The 25,724-nt window shown below is 36.3% G+C and overlaps 4 protein-coding genes across 4 annotated transcripts; 1 reads left to right on the forward strand and 3 right to left on the reverse strand.

Annotated features, from left to right (window-relative positions):
- Positions 1–1,273: 1,273 nt before the first annotated feature.
- Positions 1,274–4,058, reverse strand: LOC117624989 (F-box/FBD/LRR-repeat protein At5g56420-like). Its single transcript, XM_034356545.1, has 4 exons — positions 3,960–4,058; positions 2,302–3,311; positions 2,061–2,207; positions 1,274–1,919 (listed from the first exon to the last, which is right to left on the reverse strand). Exons 2-4 carry the CDS (start codon positions 3,244–3,246, stop codon positions 1,611–1,613), a joined length of 1,401 nt encoding a protein of 466 aa, XP_034212436.1. The 5' UTR covers positions 3,247–3,311; positions 3,960–4,058; the 3' UTR covers positions 1,274–1,610.
- Positions 4,059–11,927: 7,869 nt separating this feature from the next.
- On the forward strand, positions 11,928–15,485 carry LOC117625024 (PHD finger protein MALE MEIOCYTE DEATH 1-like). Its single transcript, XM_034356590.1, has 2 exons — positions 11,928–12,825; positions 14,183–15,485. The coding sequence occupies exon 1, from the start codon at positions 11,990–11,992 to the stop codon at positions 12,812–12,814; it is 825 nt and encodes a 274-aa protein (XP_034212481.1). The 5' UTR covers positions 11,928–11,989; the 3' UTR covers positions 12,815–12,825; positions 14,183–15,485.
- A 229-nt stretch (positions 15,486–15,714) lies between these two features.
- Positions 15,715–17,546, reverse strand: LOC117619440 (FBD-associated F-box protein At5g38590-like). Its single transcript, XM_034349402.1, has 3 exons — positions 16,605–17,546; positions 16,356–16,502; positions 15,715–16,156 (listed from the first exon to the last, which is right to left on the reverse strand). Exons 1-3 carry the CDS (start codon positions 17,544–17,546, stop codon positions 15,848–15,850), a joined length of 1,398 nt encoding a protein of 465 aa, XP_034205293.1. The 3' UTR covers positions 15,715–15,847.
- A 985-nt stretch (positions 17,547–18,531) lies between these two features.
- Positions 18,532–21,818, reverse strand: LOC117619229 (LEAF RUST 10 DISEASE-RESISTANCE LOCUS RECEPTOR-LIKE PROTEIN KINASE-like 2.5). Its single transcript, XM_034349136.1, has 3 exons — positions 20,629–21,818; positions 20,078–20,101; positions 18,532–19,975 (listed from the first exon to the last, which is right to left on the reverse strand). Exons 1-3 carry the CDS (start codon positions 21,731–21,733, stop codon positions 18,840–18,842), a joined length of 2,265 nt encoding a protein of 754 aa, XP_034205027.1. The 5' UTR covers positions 21,734–21,818; the 3' UTR covers positions 18,532–18,839.
- Between the last annotated feature and the right edge of the window lie 3,906 nt (positions 21,819–25,724).

The following is a 25,724-nucleotide window of genomic DNA, read 5'->3' on the forward strand; positions in this document are numbered from 1 at the left end:
CAAATACAATTTCTCTGCTAATTTTTTTTTAAAAAAAATTTCAAAGGGTGAAATTGGAGTGTCAAATCTAGCTAGAACAAAAAGTTTAATTTCTTATAAAAATAATACACATGGCAAATTTTGAGTAGAAGTATCACCAGCTGACTTGATGATATCGTACTATTCTATAATTTCTCCAGCTGGAGGGGGAGTATTAACTAGAAGAAATATGAATTCCTTAATTATAGGATCTTATAAATTGGAGATTGTAATTTACTTTCTGTACAAGACTTACCTAGAATGGCTTAGCTATTAATTGTATAAGAATTACATCCTATTGTATATTTTAAGATCAAATAACATAGAGATGTTGTAAAGTCAACAATGTGGATCCCAAAATGGCAAGCCCCACTACCCAATTGATTGAAGAATATTAATGATGTTTGTCTGCCAATTATTCGAGCGAAGCCAAATACCTGTGAAGTGAACAGCCAATGTCTTTGGCTTATAAATAGATACCTCAATCAGGAGAAGAGGGCGCTTAGAGAAGAGGAAGAGAAGGAAGAAAGAACGTGAGTGAGTGGAGAGGAAAGAGAGCAGAGAGAAATTCTCAAAAAGAGAAAATTCAGTGAGCCACACATATTGTAAACACTAAAGTTGTAACCCTATTATTTTATATAGTGGAAAAGTTACTGCTGCTGCTCCGAGGACGTAGGCATAGCCGAACCTCGTTAAATGTTGTGTCTCATCTACTTTACGTGCAGCTCAATATTCGCACATATTCCAGTTCATTTTATAACAAGAGAGATGTTCTCCCTAGCAATCTCCTTATTTTTCTAACAGTAACAAACAACTTGGGATTCACCACCCCTTTTTTTTCCGCCTAGCTTCATTCAGGGCCTTTTTAAACTTTATTTTCCTCTTCCATACTATTTAGATCTTTTCCCCCTCACCCGTCTCATGGCCCGACAAAGTGGTGATTGACTGGATTAAATATACAGTGAAGATTCCTCCCCTTGTTTCTTCTACGACAAAGTGGTGTCTAGATTAACAGCTTCCTCTAAACTGGAATCAACACCAATACGATGTCAGCTTTGCATACAGGGCTTCTATACATATTGATATACGGAATTGTTATTTATTTCCTGAATAGAAAAATGGGCTGAAAAAATCATAACTATACTTAACAATGTTGCTTTTGCTAATTCGAATTGAAGGGTGATATAAAATCGGTCTATTTCCGGCATCATACCCATAGTTAGCGCATTCATCATAGTTAGAAGCTCTAGCTCCGTATCAAAGTCACGGTCGTCACTATCATCAAGTACATATCCCGTGTACATCTAAGTACTGCTGTTCTTAAATCTAGCTGCCTAGAACTACAACAGAAACACACAATGTCCCATGAACGTAATGAACCAAAACAAGATCCATACAAAAAGTCATAGGCCAAAGAGTAGCTAGGCAGCTAGATTTAAGAACTTATAACAGTGAAGATTTCCACGTCTTCTCCAACAATCGTTGGTCATCACGACCATACATTATTTCAATTTCCGAATATGTCAGAAATAAATAGTAGCAAATTACATGCTGCAAGAAAGTCTGTAGCAAAGAGGACTAAACAAGTGAAATCACACAACAATTAACTCAGCTCCTGGAGGTAGTTTTTCTCCAATCTGCAAGGCCCGCTTTCTTGTTGCCCTCATTTTTTTCTGGGTTGTAACAAATTCAGACAATGGAGTGGATTCTTCAACGACAACCTTTTTGAGATCGATGATAAACGTCTCAAGCGCAACGGCATTCTCAGTGAAGTACGTGGCAAGCTCAGTGTCGATAATAGACCCAACGAACCCAGAAAATTTCACCACCTTAAGGCACTGATGAGGACATTTATTAACCTTCTGCATATTCCTCTGACACGAGTCACGTACCCATCTTAACTGCACGAGGACATAACAAAAGCTTACGAATCTACCTTGGAAAGTTGATTCCACATAAATCAATTACAATTCACAGTTCTCAAACCATTATATAAACTTCCCAACTATTAAAATTTTAAGATATACTGAAAATAAATTTACCTTCAATGTAAATCTATGCAAGAAAGGTGACCGCTCTATCAGTTTAGTCAAAGCAAGGAGGCTTAGCCGATCAGTTGCGATAACACTCAACGATAAGTCCTTGAGACAAGTAAATTCTGGAAATTCTGGGAGCCACACCCCTCCTCTCTGAAAGATGAAAAGTTAAAGTCAAAATTTGGAATATATATATATATATATATATATGTACATAAATAAACATTGAATTATTTCATATACCGACCGAATTCAGATTCATGTGCATGTTGAGAGTCACCAGCTGAGGAATACAACTTTTAACCGAAAGAAAAGGTCCAATTATAGACCTAGTACTTTCTGCAAGAGATACATTAACAAGCAAGGGTGCATGCCTCAATCGAATACTGTCCCAATAACCCAACATTCCCTTATAAATAAATGACACGAGATTAGGAGCCCATATCTCAACTAATCCTAAAGACGTACACTCACTTATTTGTAGGAACTTCAACCGGAGTGATGAACCAGCAACTTTCAATTTTACTAATTGATCTGAGCAAGAAATGCAGAGATGCTCAAGGAGTTCACAGTAGGATAGAAAGTGCTCAACAAGTTCGCCGGTTATATTTACAAAGGACAAAGAGAGGTGTTTAAGGGACTTGATGCAGGAAATACCAAAAGGGCTTCTAAATGGCTTATCTGGAAAGATATAACTGGGAGAAGAAAAACGAGACCGTCTGCCTGCTTCCAAATCTATCTCAAGGCCTTGAACTCTCCTCCACATTGCAAATTCAATCCAATTGTCGATTTCAGAACTACTAGGACTGCAATTGAGTGAGGAAGAACGAATTTTGAATTCATCTAAGGATGGACCATGGTGCAATTGCAAGACTTGATTCACCCAATTGTAACTAGATGTTGTTTTCACTCGTTGCCTTCTTTTCTTCTGTGGTTTGGATAATGCATCTATATCATCGAAGTTGAGACATGTAATCTGTTTCCACACATAGATCCACCTCTTAGAGAGGACACAAGTTCTTGCTGCATCCCTAATACCCAATAGGGAAAGAATGCTGATTAGAATGACATCCGGTAGCTGACTGATCTGATCCTCCTCCGAATAATTCTCTTCCTTATCAACCAAATTGATTGGAATCTTTTGTCGTTTCCCATATGTCCATCCAGAATGCTTAGCCTTTCTTTTCGGCATGGAAGTTGGAACACCCTTGTTATTAATTTACTTTCTTCTTAAATATTACAATGTAATGAAATAAGCTGCAGAAGTGGAGCAAACCGATTATTACTAAAACCAACTATCAAACAGATGAAAAGAAGCGATCATCTATAATAAACGAAGAAGGCGAAAAAGTTGGGTTCGTGAATACAAGTAATCTAAGCAACCTTAAAAACAAAGAAAAGAAGACAAGACTGCAGATTAAAAGCTGGTGCTGGTGTTTTTCATTCACAACAACGTTTATAAAATCACACTTGTATTTGATTCTGCGTAAATAAAAAAGCAGGGAGGGAGCCAATAGCTGATTAAAAGCCCCTGCTTTTCATTCAAAATTTTGCAATCTAGAATTACTAAAGCAGCTACCCTATTATTTATAGGCAGCAAACCGACTAAAATCCACCAAATCCAAATCCAAGTCCAACTGGGAAACTATATTTCTATTTCCCTCTTTTTGAAGGAGAAGCGGAACCTTTTCTACTTATTTGGTACAACTACAACATCTAAAGAAAATTTTGGATGTAAGCCATGAAACATAATTGCGCCTTTGAAAGAGTAAATCTGACACTGATAGGTATTTTGATTTCAAATACAAAAAAGCTGGCGAATTTGATTGAAAATCGTCATGTAACTCAAAATTCCAAACTTACAACAGGAAATGAAGTTACGCAAATCGAAAGGGAAAAACTTACTTATTTGAGGGGTGGACAGCCGCGGCATATCTGCAACGCCAACCTCTAGCCGCGAAGGGAAATGGGAAATGGGAAATGGGAAATGGGGAAATGGGAAAGACATCAACGGCTCCGAAGACCAACTTATGTGGCTGTTTGGAGGGATAAAAGGGGGAATTTCAAACGTGTTGGGTCTAAAATTAAATAGACCCAACTCTTACACACGAGATCGGTCCGGTCCGTTTATGAAACACAAAAAGTAGAGGCCCGCCCAAGAAGGATAAAAAGAAACAAAGGCCTAGTGGGTCAGCCAGAAACACATGAATACTAAAAAAAGAAAGTTAAAAAAAGGCCTATCACAATGAAAGACTATGTCAGCCACACTCATAACCTAACCTAACCTAACCTAACCTAATCATGATGTTTGGGTATATAGATACCAGTCATTCTCATTTGTCAGCCAAACTCAATCTATCTCAAACTCGAAATCCAAGTAGAGAAACAAACAGATCTCTCAACTTTCAGCTCCTCGATCGACCATGCTGTCGCCCTCTGTGACAAGATCTCATGTTCTCTGTAGCCCTCTGTGAATTACGGAAGGCTCTGGAGACCATGAGATCTGATCACAGGCATCAGGGAAGAAGACTTGCTATGAGTTCCAGTCACCCCAGAAGAAGACTTGCGATAAATCCAAAGAGCAGAAGAACCATGGCCTGTGAATGGCTTGAGAAGCCAGCCAGCACCACCTTTGGTGACGGGGGTCATGAAACGCAGTGTCTTGTCTTGATAGCTTAGATTCAAGGGCCAAGGATGAGTTAGGTGGTGATGATCGGCATCATCAAGGGGTGCGCAATCATCCATTCTTTTTTTTCGATTTTTTCTAGAATAATACATTTTTGTTTTGTCTTTAATTTTTTGTCTTTTTTTTTTGCTGGTATTTTTGGCAAATACTTAAAGTATATAATATTTATTTATTTTCAGTGAGCTTGGGCTAGAGCGTTTCCATTTTTTGTTCCATTTTGGGCCTTTTGTTTTCTGTTTAATCTGGGCTGATTCTGGTCAGATTGTCTTCATGGACCTGTAATGGGTTTTTTCTTTCTCTTTTCCGGACCAAGAGTTTTATAAATTTCTGAAAAACAATAAACGTTTTCTCCCTCCGTTTTATGTCCCTATTGTATCATTTTTTATTAATTTTTATTATTCAAAACATCAACACACAAGAATATACAAAAATCATTTTGTAATGTTTTTGTTTTCTCATAATGTATATGTAATTTAACAACGACCGTATCATTTTCTTAATGATCATATTAACATACCAAGTTGATAACTAACTAATCCAGTCTGTTAATGAACGCGCGCGATAATATTAGCTCCGCAGCTTTGAGAAACCCTAACCACACTTTCTTCGGAGAAACCTAACCAGCTCTGGTCTCGCACTTCTTTGGAGAAACCCTGACCACACTTTCTTTGGAGAAACCTAACCTGCTCTGGTCTCACACCTCTTTGGGGAAACCCTAACCTCCTCTAGTCTCACACTCTCTTCGGAGAAGCTGGAGCTTCTTTCTCCAGGTACCTTCCTATTTGATCAATTTTTACATCTGATTCTGAACATTTCAACTTGCCTTATAGCTAATGTATCATGTTGTGAAGTATTTATTTAGCTAGTATATTTATTGATTTTCAGATTTGGGCTCCTAAACCCTAGTTCCCTTTTTCTTCTTTTCGGCAGCACAATTTTACTTATGCGGAGGTTAATGTTTTCTGTAACATGCTTTATTATTGTTGTGGCCTTTAACCAACTTTGGAGCATTAAGTGGGCCTTGCTGCAAGCCTTTAAGAATTTGGCAATGACCATTATTTTTACAGATTTAAGTGAGTTTGGATTGTCACCGGTTGATCAATTATGCTGACAAGGGGTGAATTCCATTATTAGCCCATTTTTGTTTGCTATCCTATTTGTCCTGAAACTATTTTGATCAACCATGAATTTGGCAATGACCATTATTTTTACAGATTTAAGCGAGTTTGGATTGTCCCTGGTTGATCGATTATGCTCACAACAAGGGGTGAATTCCATTGTTAGCCCACTTTTGTTTGCTATGCTATCATTGCTATGTGTCTGTGAAGAAACTATTTTGATCAACTTTGAGATTTGTTGAAAATTTTGTATTTCTTGTAGTGCAGTTTGCCACATTTATAGTCAATCATGCTCTCTCTCTCTCTCTCTCTCTCTCTCTCTCTCTCTCTCTCTCACACTCTCACACATACACACAGACCAAATTTGATTCACTTGCCAAATCTTATAATGTTGGGAGATTTGGAATTTGGTTTTTAGCATCATCCTTCCACCAATTCAATGCTCTATGAGAAGTCATGTTAAATGAGCCTTGGAGAAAGCCTTCATGAACTTAAGTTTATAGGTTTTTTTGGCTATTCATTTTAGCAGATTACTTCATTTGTATTTTTGAATTGTTCAAGTTTTCTCTAATCATTCTTGTTTCATGGTTGCTGATGTTGTTGAACACTTCATTCTCAAAATTGATAAGTATATAGATTAACACAACATATGCTTACATTCAATTCCAAGAAAGGACTTTGGTTGATGTATTTTTTCTTGGTGAAGAATAAAGTAGATACTGTGGAACTTGCTTGGACTCTTGGATAGAAATTTACAGCACCTAGTATCAGCTGACTTGTTATCATGTTGCATCCTGTCCTTGATCAAAACACATTTGTATGTGCTATGCAGCTGGCTAACTGGTCTCGCACCACTTTGGAGAAACCCTGACCACACTTTCTTTGGAGAAACCTAACCTGCTTTGGTCTCACACCTCTTTGGGGAAACCCTAACCTCCTCAGGTCTCACACTCTCTTTGGAGAAACTGGAGCTTCTTTCTCTAGGTACGTTCCTATTTGATCAATTTTTACATTTGATTCTAAACATTTCAACTTGCCTTCTAGCTAATGTTTCATGTTGTGAAGTATTTATTTAGCTAGTATATTTATTGATTTTCAGATTTGGGCTCCTAAACCCTAGTTCCCTTCTTCTTTTGGTTGTTTCTTTCTTTTGGTTCAGTTTTTTGCATTTCTGAGTTTTTTTTTTCTCACTAGTCTCACAAAATGCCCGGATTTAAATAAAGTATGTTCTTTTACTTTCTCTGTCATTGCATTTTGAGCAAAGCATACATATTTGGGAGTATTTTTGTGTGAATTTGTTGGTATTTTTGCTGACCTCCCTACCTGTGTTCCTTGTGTAAACGTTTTCTTTGGTAACTGTTAGTTGTTAAAATATTTATTTAGCTAGTTGATTTATTGGTTTACATTGCTCATTTGTCTTTCTCCACTTTTTTCTATCACAATTTTATACGGTTTATTTAGCTAGTCAGTTTATAATATTGCTCATGTATTATGACTTATCTCATTTATAATTAGCTATTTGATTTAGTTTTGTGGTTTTTTTCATGTGGTTTTGTATTTATTTAGCTAATGTAGTTACCTTCTTCTTTTGGATGTTTCTTTCTTTTGGTTTAAGCTCTAGTTCAATTTTTTGCTTTTCTGAGATTTTTTTTTCTCACTAGTCTCACAAAATGCACGGATTTAAATATACTTTCGTTTTCTTTGGTAACTGTTACTTGATAAAGTATTTATTTAGCTAATTGATTTATTGGTTTACATTGCTCATTTGTCTTTCTCCACTTTTTTCTATCACAATTTTATATGGTTTATTTAGTTAGTCAGTTTATAATATTGATCATGTAGTGTGACTTATCTCATTTATAATTAGCTATTTGATTTAGTTTTGTTGTTTTTTTCATGTGGTTTTGTATTTATTTAGCTAATGTTTCACTGATAGTAGTTCCCTTCTTCTTTTGGTTGCTTCTTTCTTTTGGTTTAAGCTCTAGTTCAATGCTTTTCTGAGTTTTTTTTCTCACTAGTCTCACAAAATGCACGGATTTAAATAAACTATGTTCTTTTACTTTCTCTGTCATTACTTTTGAGTAAGGGATACATTTCTGGGAGTATTTTTGTGTGAATTTGTTGGTATTTATTGCTGGCCTGGCCTCCCAACTTGTGTTGCTTGTGTAAACGTTTTCTTTGATAACTGATACTTGTTAAAGTGTTTACTTAGCTAGTTGATTTATTGGTTTACATTGCTCATTTGTCTTTCTCCGCTTTTTTCTATCACAATTTTATACAGGTCATTTAGCTAGTCAGTTTATAATATTGCTCATGTATTATGACTCATCTCATTTATAATTAGCTATTTGATTTAGTTTTGTGGTTTTTTTCATGTGGTTTTTTATTTATTTAGCTAATGTTTTGCTGACACTAGTTCAATTTTTTGTATTTCTGAGTTTTTTTTCTCACTAGTCTTGCAAAATGCACGGATTTAAATGGACTATATTCTTTTACTTTCTCTGTCATTACTTTCGAGCAAAGCATACATATCTGGGAGTATATTTTGTGTGAATTTGTTGGTATTTATTGCTGGCCTCCCTACTTGTGTTGCTTGCATAAACGTTTTCTTTGATAACTGTTACTTGTTAAAGTATTTATTTAGCTAGTTGATTTATTGGTTTACATTGCTCATTTGTCTTTTTCCACTTTTTTCTATCACAAATTTATACGGTTTATTTAGCTAGTCAGTTTATATTGCTCATGTATTATGACTTATCGTATTTATAATTAGCTATTTGATTTAGTTTTGTGGTTTTGTATTTATTTAGCTAATGTTTCACTGACCGTACTACCCTTCTCCTCCTTTTGGTTGTTTCTTTCTTTTGGTTTAAGCTCTAGTTCAATTTTTTGCATTTCTGAGTTTTTTTTCTCACTAGTCTCACAAAATGCACGGATTAAAATAAACTATGTTCTTTTACTTTCTCTGTCATTACTTTTGAGCAAGGGATACATATTTGGGAGTATTTTTGTGTGAATTTGTTGGTATTTATTGCTGGCCTGGCCTCCATACTTGTGTGGCTTGCGTAAACGTTTTCTTTGATAACTGTTACTTGTTAAAGTGTTTACTTAGCTAGTTGATTTATTGGTTTACATTGCTCATTTGTCTTTCTCCGCTTTTTTCTATCACAATTTTATACAGGTTATTTAGCTAGTCAGTTTATAATATTGCTCATGTATTATGACTCATCTCATTTATAATTAGCTATTTGATTTAGTTTTGTGGTTTTTTTCATGTGGTTTTGTATTTATTTAGCTAATGTTTCACTGACACTAGTTCAATTTTTTGCATTTCTGAGTTTTTTTCTCACTAGTCTCACAAAATGCACGGATTTAATATAAACTATGTTCTTTTACTTTCTCTGTCATTACTTTCAAGCAAAGCATACATATCTGGGAGTAGTGTGAATTTGTTGGTATTTATTGCTGGCCTCCCTACTTGTGTTGCTTGCGTAAACGTTTTCTTTGATAACTGTTACTTGTTAAAGTATTTATTTAGCTAGTTGATATATTGGTTTACATTGCTCATTTGTCTTTCTCCATTTGTTTCTATCACAAATTTATACGGTTTATTTAGCTAGTCTGTTTATATTGCTCATGTATTATGACTTATCTCATTTATAATTAGCTATTTGATTTAGTTTTGTGGTTTTGTATTTATCTAGCTAATGTTTCACTGGCCGTAGTTCCCTCCTCCTCCTTTTGGTTGTTCCTTTCTTTTGGTTTAAGCTCTAGTTCAATTTTTTGCATTTCTGAGTTTTTTTTTCTCACTAGTCTCACAAAATGCACGGATTTAAATAAACTATGTTCTTTTACTTTCTCTGTGATTACTTTCGAGCAAAGCATACAAATTTGGGAGTATATTTTGTGTGAATTTGTTGATATTTATTGCTGGCCTCCCTACTTGTGTTGCTTGCGTAAACGTTTTCTTTGATAACTGTTACTTGTTAAAGTATTTATTTAGCTAGTTGATTTATTGGTTTACATTGCTCATTTCCCAATTTTTTATGGTTTATTTAGCTAGTCAGTTTATAATATTAATCATGTAGTGTGACTTATCTCATTTATAATTAGCTATTTGCTTTAGTTTTGTTATTTTTTTCGTGTGGTTTTGTATTTATTTAGCTAATGTTTCACTGATAGTAGTTCCCTTCTTCTTTTGGTTGTTTCCTTCTTTCGGTTTAAGCTCTAGTTCAATTTTTTGCTTTTCTGAGTTTTTTTTCTCACTGGTCTCACAAAATGCACGGATTTAAATAAACTAAGTTCTTTTACTGTCTCTGTCATTACTTTTGAGCAAAGCATACATATCTGGGAGTATATTTTGTGTGAATTTGTTGGTATTTATTGCTGGCCTCCCTACTTGTGTTGCTTGCGTAAACGTTTTCTTTGATAACTGTTACTTGTTAAAGTATTTATTTAGCTAGTTGATTTATTGGTTTACATTGCTCGTTTGTGTTCCTCCACTTTTTTCTATCACATTTTTATACGGTTTGTTTTGCTAGTCAGTTTATATTGCTCATGTATTATGACTTATCTCATTTATAATTAGCTATTTGATTTAGTTTTGTGGTTTTTTTCATGTGGTTTTGTATTTATTTAGCTAATGTTTCACTGACAGTTCCCTTCTAGCTCAATATTTTGCATTTCTGAGTTTTTTTTCTCACTAGTCTCACAACGTGCACGGATTTAAATTAACTATGTTCTTTTACTTTCTCTGTCATTACTTTGGAGCAAAGCATATATATTTGGGAGTATTTTTGTGTGAATTTATTGGTATTTATTGCTGGCCTCCCTACCTTTGTTCCTTGTGTAAACATTTTCTTTGATACTGTTACTTGTTAAAGTATTTATTTAGCTAGTTGATTTATTGGTTTACACTGCTCATTTGTCTTTCTCCAGTTTTTTCTATAACAAATTTATATGGTTTATTGGGTGAGTCAGTATATATTGCTCATGTATTATGAATTATCTCATTTATAATTAACTATTTGATTTAGTTTTGTGTTTTTTCTGATGTGGTTTTGTACAGGAGAATGACTACCCAAATTTCACATATCAACTTCGACAATTGCAATTTCAAGTCAAAAAGTGTCATCCAAAAACCCTTATTGGATCACAAATCTTAATTTCTTGTAGGCATCATCAAATGCATAAAAGCACCTTTTCTTTCAAAACAAACAACCAAACATTGTGAGACAGATAAAGTGTGAAATGAAATTTCAGAAACCTCTTACCAATTTTCTCCTCAATGCCTTGGGGTCGAACATTCCAAACAAATAAAACCAGCATTATCTTCAAGTTTAAAACCATCATTAATGAGGCACTCGATGTGCTTCCATTTCTTGCAGGTATCACACTCAACCATATCCTCTCCATCATCATCCTCTGCTCCACAGATACAAGTCACTAGCCATCCCCGTCCACCTTCAGCTACATAGTTGCAATCCATGTCTGCCCCATCACCCTTCACCCACATATTCTCTTTCAATTCATCCGTTCCCTCTCCTTCCATTTCGGTGATGGTGAAATTGGAGAGTGCATGATATGTATCTTGAATTAAACGAGTAACTCGACCCTTTAAATCAGCCACATCATTTACGGGGAGTGTGGTACACTCGCAGCCAACCATTCCCGGCAACTCATTGTCATCTGCATCTCTCACCACAAAGGTAACTGTTAAACATTCAGCTGACATTTGCCTCAACGGGATTTCCTTGCAAAAGACTTTGCAATTCAAGATGGTCTGGACGTGATTTTTCCTCCTCATTAAAACCTTATCATACACCGTCCACAAATCTTTATTTAGATCCATTTTCTTTCGGCCTCTCGTGCCACACCTCATCTGCAGCATGAAAGATAATAAATCTTTCATGCACTCTAGGGGAGTAAGGGACTTCTTGTATTTTTCTACAATTTCTTCAACCTCAGTCAATGGATGAGACCCAAGGGACTCAATAGCAGTCGTGTAGGTATCTCTCGATACTCCATAGCTTCCACGTAGAAACGTGTATCCCCACCTCCCAAACCAAGTACTACCAAAAGCCACACTGAACAGCTGTTGTTTGTGAGACCGTGAGACGTGTGAGGGGGCCATGGTGACTAGGTTGCTGTTCAGTGTGGCTTTTGGTAGTACTTGGTTTGGGAGGTGGGGATACACGTTTCTACGTGGAAGCTATGGAGTATCGAGAGATACCTACACGACTGCTATTGAGTCCCTTGGGTCTCATCCATTGACTGAGGTTGAAGAAATTGTAGAAAAATACAAGAAGTCCCTTACTCCCCTAGAGTGCATGAAAGATTTATTATCTTTCATGCTGCAGATGAGGTGTGGCACGAGAGGCCGAAAGAAAATGGATCTAAATAAAGATTTGTGGACGGTGTATGATAAGGTTTTAATGAGGAGGAAAAATCACGTCCAGACCATCTTGAATTGCAAAGTCTTTTGCAAGGAAATCCCGTTGAGGCAAATGTCAGCTGAATGTTTAACAGTTACCTTTGTGGTGAGAGATGCAGATGACAATGAGTTGCCGGGAATGGTTGGCTGCGAGTGTACCACACTCCCCGTAAATGATGTGGCTGATTTAAAGGGTCGAGTTACTCGTTTAATTCAAGATACATATCATGCACTCTCCAATTTCACCATCACCGAAATGGAAGGAGAGGGAACGGATGAATTGAAAGAGAATATGTGGGTGAAGGGTGATGGGGCAGACATGGATTGCAACTATGTAGCTGAAGGTGGACGGGGATGGCTAGTGACTTGTATCTGTGGAGCAGAGGATGATGATGGAGAGGATATGGTTGAGTGTGATACCTGCAAGAAATGGAAGCACATCGAGTGCCTCATTAATGATGGTTTTAAACTTGAAGATAATGCTGGTTTTATTTGTTTGGAATGTACGACCCCAAGGCATTGAGGAGAAAATTGGTAAGAGGTTTCTGAAATTATTTCACACTTTATCTGTCTCACAATGTTTGGTTGTTTGTTTTGAAAGAAAAGGTGCTTTTATGCATTTGATGATGCCTACAAGAAATTAAGATTTGTGATATTGCTTTAGCATCTTCTAATTGTTTTATGTTTCAGTCTGGGGGCATTTGGTTGGGCAGCACAGTTTTACTTATACGGAGGTTAATGTTTTCTGTAACATGCTTTATTATTGTTGTGGCCTTTAACCAACTTTGTAGCATTAAGTGAGCCTTGCTGCAAGCCTTTAAGAATTTGGCAATGACCGTTATTTTTACAGATTTAAGTGAGTTTGGATTGTCACTGGTTGATCAATTATGCTGACAAGGGGTGAATTCCATTATTAGCCCATTTTTGTTTGCTATCCTATTTGTCCTGAAACTATTTTGATCAACACGAATTTGGCAATGACCATTATTTTTACAGATTTAAGTGAGTTTGGATTGTCCCTGGTTAATCGATTATGCTGACAACAAGGGGTGAATTCCATTATTAGCCCATTTTTGTTTGCTATCCTATTTGTCGTGAAGAAACTATTTTGATCAACTTTGAGATTTGTTGAAAATTTTGTATTTCTTGTAGTGCAGTTTGCTACATTTATAGTCAATCATGCTCTCTCTCTCTCTCTCTCTCACACACACACACACACACACACACACAGACCAAATTTGATTCACTTGCCAAATCTTATAATGTTAGGAGATTTGGAATTTGGTTTTTACATCATCCTTCCACCAATTCAATGCTTCATGAGAAGTCATGCTAAATGAGCCTTGGAGAAAGCTTTCATGAACTTAAGTTTATAGGTTTTTTTGGCTGTTCATTTTAATATATGACTTCATTTGTTTTTTTGAATTGTTCAAGTTTTCTCTAATCATTCTTGTTTCATGGTTACTGATGTTGAACACTTCATTCTCAAAATTGATGAGTATATAGATTAACACGACATAAGCTTTCATTCAATTCCAACAAAGGACTTTGGTTGATGTATGTTTTCTTGGTGAAGAATAAAGTAGATACAGTGGAACTTGCTTGGACTCTTGGGTAGAAATTTGCAACACCTAGTATCAGCTGACTTGTTATCATGTTGCATCCTGTTCCTTGATCAAAACACGTTGTATGTGCTATGCAGCTGGCTAACTGGATGTAGCATCGCATTCCTTATTGTTTTCGTTGCGAGTTACTAAATTGTCACATATCCTCTTTGTTGCCTTGCAGATGTGTGTGTGGCATGCATAAGTACTTGTAAATTGTTTCCTTGGAGCATAAATATGCTAGGCTGCTTATTTGTCGTAACATGATTTGATTTAATTAATGGCAGGAACGGCATGGTGGAGTCGCTGAGTGTGCAGGGATTCTTGTTTGGAGACTCTCATTGCATAATTGACTAAACTTAGTTCTGTACTTTTAATTAGAAGATTGGTCCATACTGTACGCTTGAATGTGTTGGATTAGAGAGCCAGGATGCATCTTGTAGTTGCCTCGTTTGTTGTTTGTTTTTACGTTACCTTGTCACATGAGGCATCAATGGCTCATTTGTTGCAAGCTACATTTATAATTGTATTAGCACTACCCCTTAGTCACAAGTTGTTAAACCTTCGTATTTTGGCTCTTGATCTAGTCTACGCATGAATGCAAAGTATGCAGCCATTAGTTGGTTGACGATCAAAAGCATATGGTGCAGCCAATGAATTCTGGAAAGATCGATCTCTGTAGAGAGTGAATGTTTTGTTATTTTTCTACTTTTCATTTTGTTAATGGAAATTTCTGTAGAGCCAGAGCGTTGGCATTGTGTGTGTACTTACTCTTCTTAATATTACTATATTCAACTTGTTAAGTACAATTGACAGAGGAGGCAAAGAAACTCAAGGATGCAATGACGCATGAAAACCGTTGGACATTAACAACGAGCCATTGCGCATCACAGACCGCTGGACAGATTGTCTCATTTATGAGATAATGTCACACTTCGTTGTTGACATTACAGTATTTGAATATGCAAGTTCCTTTCAAGATTTAGGGAACATAATTCAATAAAAACAAAACAAAAAACAAAAATGGTACACAATACAAGCAAGCCCCAAGAGTTGGGTCCTGGTCTCGTTTCGTTTGTCTTTCCTATAGCACAACAGTTAGGCTGATGTAGTAGATTGTGGAGATTGAGAGAGAAGGCTGCAAGCTGAATATTGCCGAACTTGCCTTCCTCCGTTGCTAGCCTAGAAAATAAAATAAAAGGGAAATTCAAGTAACAGTCTTCGCCATACACTGCAACAAGACAACGGAAGCACAAACAAGGTGCACTGGTTTGGATAAGTGATGAATATGTAGTTTCTGCCTCGAGGGATTTAGGGGTCTGATCAAGCTGTCAATTTGCTTTGCGAGATCATATCTCGATATCTGTGCCACTTCTCGTCTCTCTGGAAACCAGGAAGAACAGATCTAAATTGAGGAGCACTAGTGCATTCCAAACAGCAGCATCCTCTTAAATCTTAACCTCATTATCATTACAAGGCATAATTAGGAAAAAGTAATGCATATACCTTCATGGCTACGTTTGACAACTATTATTGTAGCTAAGGAGACTTGGGTTTTGCTACCATTTATAGTCAATCATGTTCACCTCTCTCTCTCTCTCTCTCTCTCTCTCTCTCTCTCAGACCAAATTTGACTCACTTGCCAAATCTTATTGTAGTTATTTATTTTTCATTTTGTCATTAGCATTATTAATTTTTTTGCACACAGAATATATTATTGTATTCTAAAATGGAAAACAAGACCATGCGAATCACATGTCCTTCTTCATTTTGTCTCCAACTCATTCAAGAATCTACATATTGGAAGAAATCAATCAAGTACCTAAACTGCCATCCTTGTTCACCACACAAACATTATTTCAATTTCGGAAAATGTCAGAAATAAATAGTAGCAAATTACATGCTGCAAAAAGTGTATCACGTCTGTAGCAAAGAGGATTAAACAAGTGAAATTACAAAACAATTAACTCAGTTCCTGGAGGTAGTTTTTTACCTATCTGCAAAGCACGCTTTCTTGCTGCCCTCAATTGTTTCTGGGTTGTAACAAATTCAGACAACAGAGTGGATTCTTCAACGACAACCTTTCTGAGATCGACGAGAAACGTTTCAAGCGCAACGGCATTCTCAGTGAAGTACATGGCAAGCTCAGTGTCGATACTAGACCCAACGAACCCAGAAAATTTCACCACCTTAAGGCACTGATGAGGACATTTATTAACCTTCTGCAAATTCCTCAGACATGGCACTCGTGCCCATCTTAGCTGCACAAGGACAAAAACAATAGCTTATCAATCTACCTTAGACAAGTTAATTTCACATATACAAGTTTCAAAAACCACAGAAAAACAATACAACTTTTAGAAGTTTGTGTGCATAAACATGAATCAACAAAAACCTTTCTGAAACCATTAAATAAACTTCCCAACTTTAAATTGTAAGACATGCTGAAAATAAATTTACATCCAATGTAAATCTATGCAAGAAAGGAGACCGCTCTATCAATTTAGTCAAATTAAGGAGGCTTTGCCGATCACTTGCGACAACATTCAATGTTAAGTCCTTGAGACAAGTTAATTCTGGAAATTCTGGGTGCCTCACCATTGCACTCTGACAGATGAAAAGCAAATTTTGAAAATAAAGTCTATATATATATATATATATAATAATAATAATAATAATAATAAATACTGAATTATTTCATATACTGACCATATTCAGATTCATGTGCAAGTTGAGATTGAGAGTCACCAGCTGAGGAAGACAACTTTTAACCGAAAGAAAAGTTGGAACTATAGACCTAGTACTTTCTGCAAGTGATACATTTACAAGCAAGGGTGCATGCCTCAAACGAATACTGTCATAGAAACCCAGCATTCCGTGATAAATAAATGACACGAGATTAGGAGCACAAATCTCAATTTTTTCTAAATACATACAGTCACTTATTTGTAGGAACTTCAACCGGAGTGACGAACCGGCAACTTTCAAAGTTACTAATTGATCCGAGCAAGAAACGCAAAGATGCTCAAGGAGTTCACAATTGGATAGAAAGTGCTCAACAAGTTCACCGGTTATGTTTACAAATGACAAGGAGAGGTGTTTAAGGGACTTGATGCAGGAAACGCCGAAAGGGCTTCTAAATGGCTTATCTGGAAAGATATAACTGGCATAAGAAAAAGGAGAAAGTCTACCTGCTTCCAAATCTATCTCAAGCCTTTGAACTCTCTTCTGCATTCCGAACTCAATCCAATTGTCAATTTCAGAACTACTAGGTCTGATATAGGTCGAGGAAGAACAAAATCTGAATGCATCTAAGGATGGACACTGGTGCATTTGCAGGACTTGGTTCACCCAATTGTAACTGGGTGTTGTTTGTCCTCTTTTCTTCAATGGTTTATATAATGCATCTATGTCGTAGAAGTTGAGACATGTAACCTGTTTCCACACATAGATCCATCTCTTAGAGAGGAAACAAGTTCTTGCTGCCTCCCTAATGCTCAGTAGGGAAAGAATACTAATCAGAATGGCGTCAGGCAGCTGACTAATCCGATCTACCTCCGAATAAGTCTCTCCCTTGTCACCCAAATTGATTGGAAGTTTTATGCGTTTCCCGTATGTCCATTTGGAACGCTTAGCCTTTCGTTTCGGCATGGAACGTTCCCTTCTTATTCATATGCTCTCTTCTTAAATATTACAGGGTAATCAAATAAACATAAACTGCAGATTAAGAGGCACAGGAACCAGTAGCTAATTGCAATCTAGAATTACCATAGCAGCTATATATACTCAATTATTTATATGCTGCAAACCGACTAAAATCCGCCAATTTCAAATCCTATCAGGAAACTATTTTTCTCTTTCCCACTCTTTGAAGGAGAAGCGAAACCTTCTCTTCTATCTCTTCTTTCGTACAACGTAACCCATAGAACACAATTGCATCTTCGAAAGAGTAAATCTGTCACTGATATATGTTTTTTGTTTTTTTGTTTTTAATACGAAAAGAGCTCGCAAATTTGATTGGAAATCGTCATGTAATTCAAAATTCCAAACTTTTAACATGAAATGAACTTACATAAATCAAAAGGGAGAAACTTGCTTATAAGCCTTTAGATCTCTTAAAATCCAAGGATATTAGATTCGTGTTTCACAAAATTAACTATGGAAATTGGAGATTTGAACAAGATTATTAGTATGAGTTAGGGTGTTTAATGGTTATGATAAAGAAGGTCCTGTCCTGAAACAACTGAACTTTTTTTAATTTAAAATTTTAATTTTTTAATAAGAAAAAGGGAAATTACAAACAGAAACCCCGCTGGCACGCAGACCCAAAAAGGTCGATTAGAAAGGAACAACTGAAGTTAATTGAAAAGAAGTGACGTAAATTAAGAAATTACTGGAAATCTAATCTTAAAATATATAAAAAAGGGAGTGGGTTAGTAGAATTAAGATGAATCTATATTTGTCAATGGGGTCTAGCCCAATGGAAAAGAGTTTTGATTTGCAGACCAGAGGTCTCAGGGTTCGAATCTCCACGACATCATAGCTCTACGTGTGTAAGAAACTATCGCTTGTACTAAAAAATAGATGAATATTTGGATTCATTGCGATCTAACCAACATAACGAGGAAATAAATCTTTCATTACCAGGCTCAAATGAGCACCCATACAAAATGGTAGCCCAAAATGCAAAACTTTCGCAGGAAAAAACAAAAACAAAACTTTAGCCACTAGGCAAAACAGAGCACTTCATCCAGAAAAAGACAAAACGACTGTTTGGAAGCAAACTTGAAAAAGATCTGAGCCATGAAAGAAAACCAAGTTTGGCCATAGAATATATAGTATACTTGGATTGGATGGCAGTCATTGCCAGTTTTCGGAACGATGGTGAAAGCTGTTTCATTTAAGATAACAAAGGTAATTTTCTTACAATTCAGCTAGAATTTCCTAATTAACAGAGATATCTTCTATTTCAGATTGTTGGGATGCGGTCACAGAGCCTTGCGCTGCAGGAATTGTAGGAGAAAACAAGAAAGGCTTGGGTGCAATTTGCAAGGAATGAAGGGGTCCTTCCAACATCTCTACTACTTTGCTCATTGATGGCCGATCAGAAGGATTGGTCTGAATGCACCAGAGACTTATTAATACCATCTTTCTTGCTATTTCTTTTTCCTCCTCTGTGATTGCCCCAAAAACATTCTCATCATTGTCTAGCTCTAGATCTTTATAAATGTAATGCGGAAACATTTCACTGGTATGAGACACTCCCGAATCCAAATTCTTTCTTGCTCCAACCATTTCAAGAACCAACATGCCGTAGCTGTAAACATCAGATTTGTGAGACACGCCTCCAAAGTTCCGGCTAAATACTTCTGGTGCAATGTACCCTGCAGTTCCTCTTGTCCCCATCATGGATACAATACTCTCCTTCGTTTTGCATAGTTTGGCAAGGCCGAAATCAGCGATTTTTGGGCAAAATTTTTTGTCCAGAAGAATATTCTGTGGCTTGATGTCAAGATGCAGAATTCTCGTGTTACATCCACGGTGTAAGTATTCTAGTCCTCGAGCAATGCCAACAGCAATTTCAGATAGTGTTTTCCATTCTAAGCGACAATTTGCTGTTTCAGATCCCTGTTTATGTATGAAATTATCTAGAGATCCATTATGCATGAATTCATATATCAAAGCTCTTTTGTCCCTCCTCTCATAACAGAATCCAGAAAGAGTGACAATGTTGACATGGGAGGTTCTACCAATGCTAGCAACTTCATTAATAAAGTCTTCTGCATTACCCTTGGTCTCGCTTAGGACTTTCACCGCCACGACAAGGCCATCCGGCAGCCTGCCTTTGTACACGGTTCCAAATCCACCTTTACCTATTTTATCTTTGAAATTGTCTGTCATTTTCTTGACATTTGCATAACTATACCGTTTTGGAGCAAGGCATTCATAGTTCCTTATAAATTCCTCAACATCAAACTCATCCACTATATCTTTCTTGAAGAAACCCAATATTCTTTTCCTTGATATGCATACAATACAAGCAATGATTATGAGGATCCCCGAAACACCAGCCGGAATGCCTATATTGAACAATTCTTCAAGTTATGCATTTTATTGATATGTGAAAGAAAGCAAAGATTGAAACTTGTGGTACTTGATATATATTTATCATATATACGCACCTATTTCATATTTAGCCTTTGAACCTGCACAGAAAAAAGGTTAAATCATAAGATTTCTTCGGATGATATATCATATTCTTCTTCAATATCCAGTTATGACGCCAAGACTACAAAGTTTACAAACTCAAGTATTTTGTGATGTTTCATTGAATTATCAAAGTCAACAAAGGTAGGTGTATTCTTCTTAGGCTACTTGTAGCATATATTACGGCAGAGTGTTGAAGTCCATAAAATGTTGACTGGCACCATCAAGACTTCCAATTTGATGCATGTACCGAGGATCAAAATGACCATGAACACTCATAAGGGTTTAACCTTGTATATCTGTGAGGTTCAGCAGTTTCTATTTTCTGTTTCTGCAGATAGTTGGCTCTAATTACCATGAACTCTTCCTACTTTAACATGGACTCCGTAGTCTTCCAACTATGGTATCAGACAGAGCATCACTCACACAACTCCTAAATTCTAACAAATGACATAAAAGACTTATAACATCTTCTTCCTAATAGTCTGTAATTTATAAGAAAAATGACAAAGGACAGACATACTACCTTTTGGTCTGGGTGGTTGATTTGAAGTAGTTGTTGTATTACATTTGGTTGCATAGGCCCGATCCTGGCAAAAGCAATTGAACCTACCAGAAGTAGTGCCGCACATCCCTCCTGATTCCACGCAAGTGTTGCATATATCAGTACCGACTTTCAATTCCAATTCAAAGCCCCCATCTACCGCGTCTTGGATAGCTGTCCGGTTGGCCTTTAGAGCCACAGCAGCTGTTCTAGAAACCGGAACAATGACCTGATTTTTACAGGCGACGGGAGCAACTGTATCAGCTGGGGGACTTGGTGTGACAGTCACATTAGCGCTGGCTGTACAGCTAATTTGGGAACTAGTTGTTGTGCTATTGCACTGGGAAACGGACCCCTTTGTTAACGCAGAGGAAGTATAATTAGACAGAAAGAGTGGTGTCACATATGAAATTTTGTTTCCACTGCTGCAAACTTGGGAAGTAGAAGTAGTGTTACTTGTACTTGTATTGCACCCGTAGTAAAAGGTCAGGTTTGTAAACCCAGAGGAAGTGTAATTAAACAGAGAGAAGTTGATGCTGGTATTAACAAAAGTAGGAGGACAAATAGTTTTCCAATAGTCTTGCCTAGCAACTGTAACAGACGGAGGAACCCTACTGGAGTTGGTTTTAAGAATTCTATAGTTGATATTCGACATGTTGATCACGGGGACATTGTTGTGGCATTGGACCTCGAACCCGGGCAGACCACAGTAATTAGCTCGGTTTACTCCCCAAAAGGGGTACGAGATGCCTCCGATGCCACCGCAGTTAATAGCTTCGCTGCAGTTCATCCTATCCATGGAAAGTGCCACGGCCCGCTCATGAATGTTTAGATGGTATTGCTCGTCACACTTGTCTGCTCCTCTGCCGTCCCCGCCTTGGCTGAAATCGTTGAGATCAGGGTGGTCGTTGCACTTACGGTTGATGCATATGAGCTGACCAGCACAGTCGTCGTGGGTTGCGCATGCGCCGTTGCAGGAGGATAGGGCCATTGATGGGTGAGGAAGGGAGATGAACAAAAGATAAACAAACATCAACACTAAACTTGCCATTTTGGGAGTGCTTTGTTGCTTTGAGGAGGCGGCCATGTTGGCTAGCTACTTTGCTTTCCTTCCAGTTTCAGAGTTGCTAATTTTTGCTGCTACTTTAATTTTTCTACTTATTATTTGAGTTTGAGTTAGAATAATTAGCCATGAGCAATAAATTTGAGGTCGAAAAAACGAGTGATGATGATGTTAAAAGCCAACAATGGCCAACCAAATTCCAAAAGTATCAGAAGGAAAGGCTGGTCTTCACCAGAGTCCACGCAAATTAGTCTACACGCAAATTTGGTTGGCTATATTATATGGGAGCGAAGGATGGTCTACTTTTTTGACCTTCCCTTCCCACCGCAAAGCTGAGAAGGAGATGAAGACCTGAGGTTCATCCCAAGGAGGTACAAAAAGCTCCAAGGTTGTTGACACCATTGACTTCACCTCCCCATTTATTAAGCAAATCCCACCAATCAAGGCATACCCATGTTAGGCATATATCATATGCCACCAATCAAGAAGTAGGGAGCCATACCTCTCACCTGCTTTCTCCATATCGCAATGCAAAAGCCTTAAATCAAGGATACCCATGCATTACTTATAATTGGCTCCTTAAATCATCTCTTTAAATAAATTTTAAAGAAGAATTGGAAAAATACAACACCAACCATGTTCCTTATCTACCTCATAAAATAAGGAGACCTCTAGAGCTCCTAAATCTAAGGAGAGAGAAAGGACTCCTAGCGACTCCCTATAATTTAATGCTGCTATGTTTTATGCATAGTTTAAACTCTTAATTAGTGCTAAATATTTTTTTATAGAGATGAACCAATTGTATTGAATTATAAAATAACCATAGTATTTATGACCCTATAAACTAGGGAGTATGATTGGAGTTCAAATTTTATATAGTGCTCCTAAAATAATTTTTGTGTGTTTTTAGCTAAATTTTAACTAAAAAATAGGGAGCATGTTTGTAGATGCTCTTAGACTACAAAAAGGAGCTAACCACCTCAAAGCAAAAGGACCATCAACTGCCAGTCTCCACTTCTCCAAGAGCTATCCAAAGCTCTCCCAAGCTCTCTATTGCTCTTCTACTAGAGCTCTCAAGCATCTCCCCCTATGTCTCTCTCATATTAATGTAATCTTCACATTCAAATACAAATACAAAGCTATAGATTAGAGTGGATGTAGCCCCATTATGGGTGAACCACTCAAACACTTGTGTTATGTGTGTGATAATGCCTTAATCCATTATGTACAAATTCGTCCGTTAACAAAGGTAAAGCATAGCCCAATCTCCATTATCATTGGGAAAATACTCCTTTCGTGGAAACATGAACTCCTACTTTCATGCTAATTATAATGTGGCATGTGTGTAGAGATTTCTTTCAGAGTGTTTTTGATAAATTAGTTTTGAATATGTGTAACACTGTAATTCATAGGAAATAAGAATGCCTCATTCTGGGAAAGGAGGGAAGCAGTGTCCTTATCATTGTATCGACTTTTTTCTTCTCTTTTTGTGTGTGTGTGTGTTTTTTCTAATATAGCTTAATTTTTAATTGAGTTCTGCCAATTTCCTTTGTGGGTCATGTTAGGATTTTGAAAGACTTCTTTTAAGTGACAGATTTATGACCTTAATATTAGACAGAACTCAATTAAAAATTATGTTAACAGATTTATGGCCCAATCTCCATTAATTTTGAAAGACTCCTTTGCGGGTCATGTTAGGAGAAACTGTGTGCCTCCTTTTTACATAATTAATATTGGAGTCATATTGGGCCAAGTCAGGGCTTCGGGCTTCGGCTTTAGTATTATTGAATATCTGAGTCACTCAAATGACTAATATAAAGAAATTATTATTCAATTGATAATTACCTAAATCAAGTGGATATTCTCGGTTTGGCGGTGAAGACAATCAATTAGGTATTTGGTTTTAATTGATTGTGATCCGATTCTGACCATGATCTAATCAAGAGATTACTTCTTTTATATAGGCTTACACTTATATAAGAGGAGGACATACTTCATGGCCAAAGGCACACAACTTTTCATCAACAAACTCTACACAAAAATTCTAGCTCTTTCATAAAAGACCGGTTTATTTGTTTTATTACTATGCCAAGCCTTTTTGGTATTGATTGTCAGTCAACTTAATGTTTTACCATTTTACCCTTATTATATTAATTTGTAGTCCTTTAGCACTTGGTTAATCAAGGGTATATATTTTTTGATTTTTTGAATGTTTTACCATTCTCTGCCTTTTACTTTATATATTTAAATTAAAAGAAAATGGGTTGGTTTAATGATTATGTTAAAGAAGACCCAAGCGTAATTAGGGCACCAAATATAAGACCCAAGTAATTAGCGCTCACTCTCAACTCAATGTTATGTTATGTTGGTCTTCATGTGTTAATGCAGACTGCAGCCCCATTTCTATATTGAACCAAAAAATTGAGCAAATTAATTAGAGCATCTCCAAGTATAGTAGCAAACTAAAATCTTCGTATTAAAGTTTGTTGACGTATGTGAAAATTTGAAAAGATTTAATTGATATTTTAATAATTTGTGTCTCAACAAACTCTTTAATTTAATTAATGCACAGTTATATAGAAAAAAATATGAAAACATGTAAAGAAAGTCTATATATTTATTATATGAAGAAAAAAAAGTGTAGATGTGATAGAATTTTCGATGTAGGTTTTGTTCTTCTAAAGTAAAATTAAATGTTTTGAAGAGCCAAAGTCAACTTGTTAGTTTTGAAGAGAGATAAATAGTTGCATTTTTTGTACTGAGTTTGACAAGTTTGTTGGAGAGAGTTTTGATGATGTTGCTCACCTATTTTAGTTTTTCAAAATTATTGAATATGCTGTTGAAGATGCCCAAGTCACCGGGTGTATGTTGAATTCTAGATCTAAACCAAATCTGCATAATTATTACATATTCAAGAAATTTTCACAAGTTTCCATGAGTTATTAGGTTTTTTATATATAGTATTTTACCATTCTCGTATTAAATAAGTAAATGCATTGTGGGGTGAATGAAGAGTTTTATTTATTTATGAGCAAGTATTAAAGTAAGTTAGTGGGTTTAATGGTTATGTTAAAGGTGGTCTTTTTTTTTCCTTTTTTCCAGGTCTTAAAGAAGGTCTTTAAAGGCTTGCACGTATGCTATTGTTGGAGTTAATTGAATAGAAGTGATGTGAATTAGGAAATGAGAAGATCTAAGCTTTAAAAGAAAATTAAGGTGGGTTAGTAGAATTAAGATAAGTCTATATTTGATTCATTCCGATATAATCAACAAAAAAAGAAAAAAAAAAAGAAATTTTTTTCATTACCAGGCCCAAATGAACAACCATACGAAATGATAGCCCAAATGCAAAACTTTCCCAGAAAAAAAAAAAAAAAAGGTGCTCAACTGGGCTTGCATAATTTTGGGTAGATGCTCTTCTATTGATTTTGTACATACATGTCTTTTTTTTTTTCTTTGAGAAAAATAAAAATTGCGCAAAGATTACTGCGGTTTATATTGTGCCAACAAAAACCCTGAAATATCAAGGATGCTTGTTCATCGATGTGTTCAAACAAGATCTGTCTGCTTTAGATACTTTTTGTACCCAACTTGTCTTTTTGCAGGCATTCTAGTGAGTGTGCGCGTGAGGTTTACATCTCCAACACTTGTGTGGACTTACTCATACACTGAGGTTTGAATGTGACCCTACACAAAGTTCCAAGTGATGGCATGTATGTTTTTGTAAATATCCCCATATGCATCTTGGTTGTAGATTCATTTCATGCATAAAGGAGACAACCCGATTAATTAACCTTGTTTAGGTTTAATCAAATCATCTCCCCTAAGCTGACCTCAATTCCAGTCGGCCGTGCCCCCTTCCTCCAACTCTAGCATTTCACGTAAAATTTATTGAGAAAATAAAAAATTTATATTATTATAATTTATGTTCGAGTCACATAAAACTTACAACGGACTACCATATCCTGTCCTGACTAGAATGGACTATATTTTATTACACAAAGCTTAAGTCATGTTG

Source organism: Prunus dulcis, chromosome 1 (genome assembly GCF_902201215.1).
Source record: "Prunus dulcis chromosome 1, ALMONDv2, whole genome shotgun sequence".
NCBI lineage: Eukaryota > Viridiplantae > Streptophyta > Magnoliopsida > Rosales > Rosaceae > Prunus > Prunus dulcis.